Source organism: Pseudochaenichthys georgianus, chromosome 20 (genome assembly GCF_902827115.2).
Source record: "Pseudochaenichthys georgianus chromosome 20, fPseGeo1.2, whole genome shotgun sequence".
NCBI lineage: Eukaryota > Metazoa > Chordata > Actinopteri > Perciformes > Channichthyidae > Pseudochaenichthys > Pseudochaenichthys georgianus.
This window is the reverse complement of record NC_047522.1, coordinates 22,659,893-22,668,621: the sequence shown is the minus strand read 5'-3', so window position 1 is coordinate 22,668,621 and position 8,729 is coordinate 22,659,893. Positions and strand designations below refer to the sequence as shown.

At 42.3% G+C, this 8,729-nt stretch overlaps 1 protein-coding gene across 3 annotated transcripts in view; it reads left to right on the top strand.

Moving 5' to 3' along the window:
* The first annotated feature begins 904 nt into the window (after positions 1–904).
* The window catches only part of plcd1a (phospholipase C, delta 1a), a 20,849-nt gene continuing 13,024 nt past the window's right edge, over positions 905–8,729 (top strand). Inside the window, exons 1-3 of one of the 3 annotated variants that reach the window (XM_034108609.1) lie at positions 905–1,105; positions 4,429–4,587; positions 8,409–8,637. In XM_034108609.1, coding sequence (XP_033964500.1) covers positions 1,075–1,105; positions 4,429–4,587; positions 8,409–8,637 — 419 coding nt within the window. In that variant the 5' untranslated portion in view covers positions 905–1,074. Of the gene's footprint in view, positions 1,106–2,158; positions 2,391–4,428; positions 4,588–7,190; positions 7,387–8,408; positions 8,638–8,729 lie in introns of those variants that run through there. The other 2 variants (XM_034108607.1, XM_034108610.1) reach the window with 2 other exon arrangements.

Sequence of the window (8,729 nt, the reverse complement as noted above, 5' to 3'; positions counted from 1 at the left end):
AAACTGATATTGAGGGATAGGTTGTTTCCGCACATTTTGACATGCAAAGTACTTTCCAACCAATGCAATTAAAGCAAATTGTCTGTGGCACTATGCCAAAAGAGTGGTTCCTACTTAAGCAATGATTTTTGAAACACATTGCTATTTGTGAGGGCAACAACACAAAATACAACACACATTTCTTGTGCTCAAGTGGGATCTCAAAGGGGCAATTGTTAAGCCTCCTTTTGTATCGCCTCGAGGTTTGCCAGACAGAGTTTTTCCTTATCCTTTTTTTCACAAGACTTGCCTCAGCAGGAGAGTTCGTAGAAAAGAAAAGCCTGGCAGTCACTGAGGCTCAGAGCGTGATCTGTGTGAGCACTCTGAGCACTTTTCCCCATACTACTACTTCAAATGACCCTTCCATATTAGACACCAAAGCAGGTTATCATGCATCAGTTGTTGCTTTAGCACATTGTTCTGTTTGAACTGCTGAAATCTCTGCTAAGGATTGACGCCTCTATCTGCTGTCAGATGGCCAAGATAGCGAAGAGACCTTGTAATAATGATGACTGCGGACATGGTGTGATGTGATGAGTTACTTTGCACTGTCGAAAGGTACAGGGGAGAGGCAGGAGCATAATGGCAGGTCTGTACCACACCGGGGCAACACCCTGCATACATAACATCACGTGAAAATGCTTAAAAATGCACAGCAGTGACTTAATGCATGTATAGTTAGAAGACTTCGTACAACATTGTCTTATAAAGGACCACATTTGACCTTTTGAAAGTGTTTATTTGTAGTCCATGCTGGTAACATTCCATCCAAAGGTGTCAGGGGGCTGAATGAAAGCAAACACAGTGGAGGACTTGTCAGACCGGTGTTGCCGTGGGTGTGGACTGATCAAGAGTCTGATGGGCTGGTATTAACTGCGCACTGTGTGAGGCTGCTCAGAGGGACACACCGGCTGACCTGTTCACTACGTAGGACACACTACGTTATTATAACTATTATAGTATATCTGACACCATTTTGGAGGAGAAAAGGACTTCCCCCCGGCGTATGGTGATTTTATTTTGACAGGAATCAGAATGGAGTCAAATGGCACAGCTCCGAAACATGGTGAGTGTTTGGTGACGCACAGATTTACTACACTGTCTATTATTTCTACTTCTCTCCAAGCACATTGTTCCCAGTGCTTTCCATGTATTGGACATATTCAGTATACTAGAAAACTTAACTTAAATTATTTTACTGAAAGAAAATGAACGATTTGAGGATTTTATTTTTGCTTTATTTTTTGTGTTTGTTTCATGTATGTGGAATGGTGTTTAACTCCTCCCTCAGAGCGGCAGGCACTTTATCTTTTATCTGATATTTTTACATTAATTATTATATTTATATAGCTAATTGTGTATTTGATTTAATTATTTAATGTTTTATTTAATTCATTCTATAATGGAACAACTGGCACACAAAATATATTTCCCCCTGGATTATTAAAGTATTTCTGTTTCTGAAAAAGCCCAAGACAGCTGTTTCACTGCATGGGTAAAGGTTGTCATGATCTTGATAAGAAAATAAAAAACTATGCCAGATTTGTTTGTACAGTTTAGTGATGATAAAGCCTTCCTAGCATACCAGCGAATTAGTGCCCCAGATTTTCAGGTTTAAATTGTTTGATGCTGCCAGCACAGCGTCACAATTTACTCTCACAACAGTCATTCCCGACCACAGCCTTTTTTTTCAGGGTTCAACTAGCACAGTAGATGAAGGCCTAAACGAACCATGGGGTGGCGCTATTCCATCAATTGCATTATTCAAGATAATAACAACATATGTTGGGCAAACTAAGCCTATGCAAGCAGCCAAGTCCATGCACAGAAGAAACATAATGTGAAGTAGGAATATGCAACTACCATTAAAGTCACAATGCAGCCTATTTTGCAATCTTCTCTTCCTAAAGCAATGGGAACTCCTTCATGAATCGATACTGAAAGTAGGATCGACTTGTGACATTTTTCAACCCAAATAAGATTTAATAGTGTTTTTTGGGCTAAATTACCATGCATACACCTCCCCAAAGCCTTTGAAGTCCCCACCTGGAGGCCTACAGTGGCTGCTGCAGGGAATATAACAGAGTAGTAGATGAGTTTAGACGGCTTAGACCCGCCCCTTGGGGGGAACTATAGCCTACGTGGTGCTTCTCCTCCACACGGAGCACACATTAAACACCGCCTGGATACTTTTTTTGGGGTGATTTTTTTATCGTAAAACAAACAAAAGAAAAAGTGTATCCTGTCCGAAATGTCTTGTTTACACAAACGCCTGAAAAAAAACAAATCCGAAGAGGAGGCTTTCCTGGAGAAGGCGAGAAGAATTGCGCACGAGAATGGGAAACGGCTAGGTAAGTCCCCCCCCAAAAAAAGGTGTAAAATGTGTACGAGCTTTAGGTTTGTACAGCTTTGTTTGGGCACAAAACGACGGGAGCGCGCATATTGAATACTTAGACCACCTGGATGAGATCTTCATATAGTCAGCATAAATCACTGATCATATGTTCCAGGGAGGAACATACTAGAGGCTTCCTTATTGCCTGGATGGGTGCATTTTCTAGTAGCTACCATTTAGAGGAGGGGTCACCACCTTTTCAAAACAGGGACAAACAAAAGAAGGCGTTTTAACCTTTAACATAACTGAATGCAAAGAGGGGGATTCCTCTTGTGCAGCATATGCATGATGAGTCGTGTTAAAGGAAAAAGAAAGCAGAGTAATACAATGCAAAGTGTTTTAAAGCTTGGCAAATACTGCTATAGTGTAGCAATTACAAGACAATACATGTGTTAAATTGAAGCTTTTATTCACAGACTTCTTAGATTGTAAGAACCTGTTGCACCATAATGTTTTTTGTTTTGCTTACACTTTTAATGTAGAATTAATAATTGGGACATTTGGAGCATGTGTTTCTTTAGATTTCCTACCTCTCAGTTATTGGGAAAAACAAAAAGGCTGTGTGAGAATCATTTTCTCAACTCCTCCGAGGCATTACACCCTAATTCTTGCCATCTTGCCCTAGCTTGCCACACACGCACGCGCGCGCGCGCACACACACACACACACACACACACAGAGATGTGATCTGATTTTCTTTAACTCTTCTTGAATGCACAGTATGCACACGATAATGACAGGGATGCGTGTGTGCTGCAGCTGGAGGTAGATACCATGAAAAAGGAGATGATACAAAGCTATCACTAAAGACTGGAGGAGTTAGGCCTCCAATGGAAAGTCTGACTAAGCAGCTGAGGCTCCTTCCTGCCTGCAGAAAGCCTCATAAACAGCCTCTGTGGTTCAATTCGGGTGGACTTTGTTTTTGAAATGTTGCGGCCCTGCCCACCACCCTGACACCAGCTGACTTATAGCGTGTGTCCTCAAATGCCCTGCTTACATTTTTGTATACAACCCCTCCTAATTATATGTAACGTCCATTTTAAGCTGGTGTGATGCATGACACCGTGTGCAAAGTCCAGTCCCACCCACAGGCACTGACTAACGCCATTACCTCACATCTGCACTGATGGATAACAAACATTGTCCTGTGAGGTTATTGTGGCTTCCTACAAATGTTACACTCCCTTCCAGGGAAGCCACCAGATTGATAAAACACTGGCAACCTGTTGTGAAACGCGATGAGACACGACCGTACAGCTAACAAAAGAAGTACACTCTTGATCAGCTGACTGCGCTCAGATTTCTATTATTAAACTACACCGGCTTTTTCAGACGTACGTTAATCTGTTGTGATCACGTACAATGTGTTGAAGCACTACTAATATGAGCGCAAATGTTACAAAGTGATGTCACTAAGTTCCTGAAGTAAACAAAGGACTCTAATGGAGGCGTTTCAGGGTGGGGGGAGTGTGTTGGGGAGATACTCCCTCTGGAGGGAACACAGGGATTTTAGCCTTTGCAGACCATTTACATGCACACAAACCTACACCAGAGGAAGTATACTAAGGCCTCTTTAAAGGGCCCCACCATTGATTTGTATACATAACAGTAAATGTACTCTGGCTTGTCAAGATAGCAGAGTATAAGTATATAACTATAGATGTCATAATGTTGGAGACTTGGAGAATTAGAAGAGGAAGTCTTCAAATAAACCCTCTTCCTGTGAGCAAAGTTTTGTTTCATTAAATGTTAAAACCAAGACAATCTAAGCATTTTCTTGGCCTTGGAACTTTGATAAGACTGCCATCTTTGTTTTGCAAATTGGGACAGTGAGGGTAAAACTATTTTTGGTTGAAGGAGAAAATGTAGATCCACGTTTTTGTAGCTCGACCGATAACGGTAAGGCTATGTTGACATTAACTGGAACTTACCATGTCCCCTTAACAATGTCATAAATAATGTCCAGTGCTAATATATTTGATTCTCTCCTGCAGGGTTGGAGGGAGATGCAGATCTACAATTCCTGCTGGTCGGCGGGGAACTGATCAAGATCCGCTCGAGCTCCTGGAAGAGGAACCGCTTCTTCAAACTGCAGGAGGACTGCAAGACGCTGTGGTACGAGTCCCACAAAACATTCAGGAAAAACCAGACGTGTAAGTGTCAGAAAGACGAGCATTTTGTCTTTTCTTTCCATAACGTGTTCTTTCAGACGAGAGGAATTATATAAGTTACTGCACTTTCTTTATTTGCTTTTGAAGATGTGTCACCGAAAGCCATCATTTGTAAGCATGGCATAATGTGTTAACCTAAAATCTTGGTTGCTGTAGGGCAGGGGTGTCAAACTCAAGGCCCGGGGGCCAAATCCGGCCCGCGACTTCATTTTATGTGGCCCCATAAGAGCTTGCAAAGAATAAAATATGTTTATTATACGGCTACATGCTACTTTACAGAAGCACGTTGCCCATAAACTACATGTCCCACAATGCATCTCAAAGTTGACTTTTTTTCTCAGAATTTGACTTTTTTTCTTCAAAATATGCATTTTTTCTTAGAATTTGCCTTTTTCTCAGAATTAGATTTTTTTTTCTGCAAATGTCTTTTTTTTCTTCTCAGAATTTGGCTTTTCTTTTTAAATCATTTTGTGACATTCTCACTGAAGAGACTTGCAATGATTTGCCCCAGACTTCTGCTTTCAGATGTAGTTAATTATGAAGTTATTACCCTATCCGATAATAATCCAATGCAGAGGCAATAATGTCATATAATACATTATTTTATATATATTAAATATTTGTATATGTATTTTTATATAGCCTTAAAGTTACAACCGGCCCTTTGAGTGCAACCATAATGCTGATGTGGCCCACAATGAAATTGAGTTTGACACCCCTGCTGTAGGGTATTGTTGTTTGGACCATCCTACTATATGTTTGGGCTTTACATCCGCTTGCTATTATTCCATCAACATATAGTTCTCCTTTCAGATCTCAACAATAGCTCCTTGCAACACACCCCTTAACTCCCACTGCTACTCATAAAACATGTCTGAGAAAATAGAAACAACTCACACAGATACCGCGGTGTGGCCAAAGACAGACTGGAAAATACTGGTGTATTTCCGTGTGTGTGTGTGTGTGTGTGTGTGTGTGTGTGTGTGTGTGTGTGTGTGTGAAACAGATTATTTACCTCTGAAATCTGGTTCAGTAACCCACAGCGAGTGTGAATGTGTGTGTACTGATCTCCCGCCTGCTGCTACCAGACGTGATAACCTCTGCCCCGAGCCTCAGTCTTAAACAAACACTAAAACACACACACACACACACACACACACACACACACACACACACACACACACACACACACACACACACACACACACACACACACACACACACACACACACACACACACACACACACACACACACACACACACACACACACACACGGTCAGCTTTTTGAAACTAATTGGCTTCAAGTTCCCATGTGTTTGTTTACGGAAAAGAGATGGCACGTTTTATTGCTTTCCTGTGGGCTTTAGCGAGACATAATAAGGACCAATCAGGTAAGTGCTTTGGCATAAGGGGCTGGGAAGCACGTAGTCTTTAAAAGCTTCTTTTTTTTAGGTTCATATTTGTATTTCGTCCCTCTACTGTGACATGTTTCTATCTGCTGCTTTACAAAACCACAATCTGGTTCAACGCTACGAACACATTTCAATGCACTGCCTGTTACTCACTAACTAGATCACTTCTCACCAGTCCCTATATGCGTCTGTTCACTTTTCCCACGCTCTCCCTGTCATATGCCTTGATAGCATTCACACACTCACCCGAGCACACACACACTCCCTGTCAGGGTCACACGAGGTAGATGTCACTCCACTGTAAATATAACACACACACACCTTCCCTCGTATAGCTGTCAGTGAGCTATTTGTCACAGAAAGGTGATTGATAATATTTGCAGGCAATATCAATGCCGTCAAACAAGTCTAACATACGTGGAAAGTTATTGTCTTGAATGCCTTTTCGTTAGGTATAATAATTATGCCGTTATAAGCAGAACAATTCAACCATGAGGCCAAAAGCATGACGGCAAAGTGCACGTACTCCGGCGGCCGTGTATCAGGCGTGAAGGAACTCTTTGTGACGTAGGTCAACGTGTCGCATAAATCCAAAAACCTTGTTAACTCATTAAGGGATTCTCTGACCACAATTTGCCACTTAAAGTTAAGCCAACTTTTAGACTGGAACAGAGAATAAAAACTGCCGTAGATTACATTCCTTTCCATACATTGCTTGGTCATATTTTTTATAATAAATCAGGTCTCCACCAACTGCATTGGAAAGAGATATTTTAAATAAAGAAGAATGAAAGTCAGTACGTCTACCTATAATGTATTGTTTTCAAAATGTACTGTAACATTGTAATCCTGCTATTTATTTATCCCCATGTTTTTTAGATTTGAAAGTAATCAGATTAGGTATTTGTTATGTAACTGTCAGGGATCAAATTACCTATCCACATTACGTAATCCATGATTCCCCACGCCTGGTCAAGCCCCACCTCACTGAAAAACAACCTCTTCACTGCTAAATGCTAAATTCCCAATTTCATCTCAATGACCTCCTTGTGTGAAATGTCATCTGGTATTCAAGCAATGTCGCCGCGACACGGATGCCAAGATTTGGGCTTTATTGAGGGACGGGATTCTTTGAGAACGACCCAACCCACCGCTGCTGCTCAAACACACCCTCGGCTTTTGGTGAATGCCTCCGAGGTATTTTCATCAGCGGAGTCTACCAGCGAGGCCTGGGTGTGTTTCACCAAACCGCCCACTTTTCTCTCCAAGTAGTCCGACCTTTAGATTCTTCCCGGCCCTAAATAGTCTCCGATTCTCTCTCAGGAACAATGGCTGCTCTTTCATAGCCTCTCCAGCCTGGACACACTGTGAGTGTAACCCTGCGGCAACATATGGCCTCTTAGCTAAGCCTGGTCTTTAGTGTTTGGTTCCCGGGGCGGTTAGGATTACATCATGGGCGGCGGTTCCGTACATTAAGCTGTGTGTGTGTGTGTGTGTGTGTGTGTGTGTGTGTGTGTGTGTGTGTGTGTGTGTGTGTGTGTGTGTGTGTGTGTGTGTGTGTGTGTGTGTGTGTGTGTGTGTGTGTGTGTGTGTGTGTGTGTGTGCGTGTGTGTGTTTGTATATGTTTTTGTCCTAGCAATGTGGTATTTTATGTGTTGCTAGTGTGTGAGACGAACTGCTGTTCAGTAATGTAATCTCCAAGGAATGTGTTTGCGTTGCCAAAGAATCCAAATGTTTAGCCGACAACAACAAAATGCCCGAGAGACCGTCCTGTCTCAGAAGACTCCTAAATGTGTGTTCAGTTTGGGCTAAACAAGATTAAGATACTGCTGTTTTGAAACAAGAATGATGTCGTTCATATCTCTGGAGGTTGTTTTTGCTTTCTGTATGAGGGAAGGGTTTTAGTTTTGGAGCATTTTGAATGCATCTCCTTTAGGACCAGACACAGTCATTGCTAACATGGTGAATGCAGGGAAGCTACACACCCGAGATATTTCCTTCATGATCTGTTTTAAACGGAGCTAGAAGGAAGGCTAAAAAACAATCGGAAATAGATGCTAACGTTGCTCTGTGTCTGCTGGATGTTTGAACAGATGTCTTGTGAGTGAAGGCCACAGAAGCGAGCTATCACAGAGGATATCCTGCAGATAAGACGTAAAAACAGCTTGTTGTGCTGCGAGATACTGATGTGTCCAAAGGGGAGGATGCAGCCTTTTTTCAAGGGGCCAACAGCTACAGTACATGTGTTTCTGTTGAAGCTATAAACACTCATCATAGTGCTCATGATGGATTAAGCGATCCATAGTAAAACAACTTAATGCCGTGATGCACACACATGTTTTGTAGATGTTTCTTTCTTTAAGCTACATTAACGCCTTCCTCTCTCCAGTCTCCATCGATGACATCGAGTCAGTCCGAAAAGGCCGTCAATCTGAAGGTCTCAACAAGCACACCGACCCCAGTGTGGAGGAAATGTGCTTCTCCATCATCTTCAAGGGCAGCAAGAAAAACCTGGACCTGATGGCGGCCAATGGGACGGAGGCGAAGCAGTGGGTCAGCGGCCTGGACAAGATCATCCACAACATGCGCAACCTGAGCCGCCAGCAGAAGAGTGAGCAGTATCCTCGACCAAGTCTTTCTTTGGGACATTTGCATACATGTTCCTCCAGGGTTTCTTTATCTGCGGAGTCTTTAATCAGTTCCAGTATAA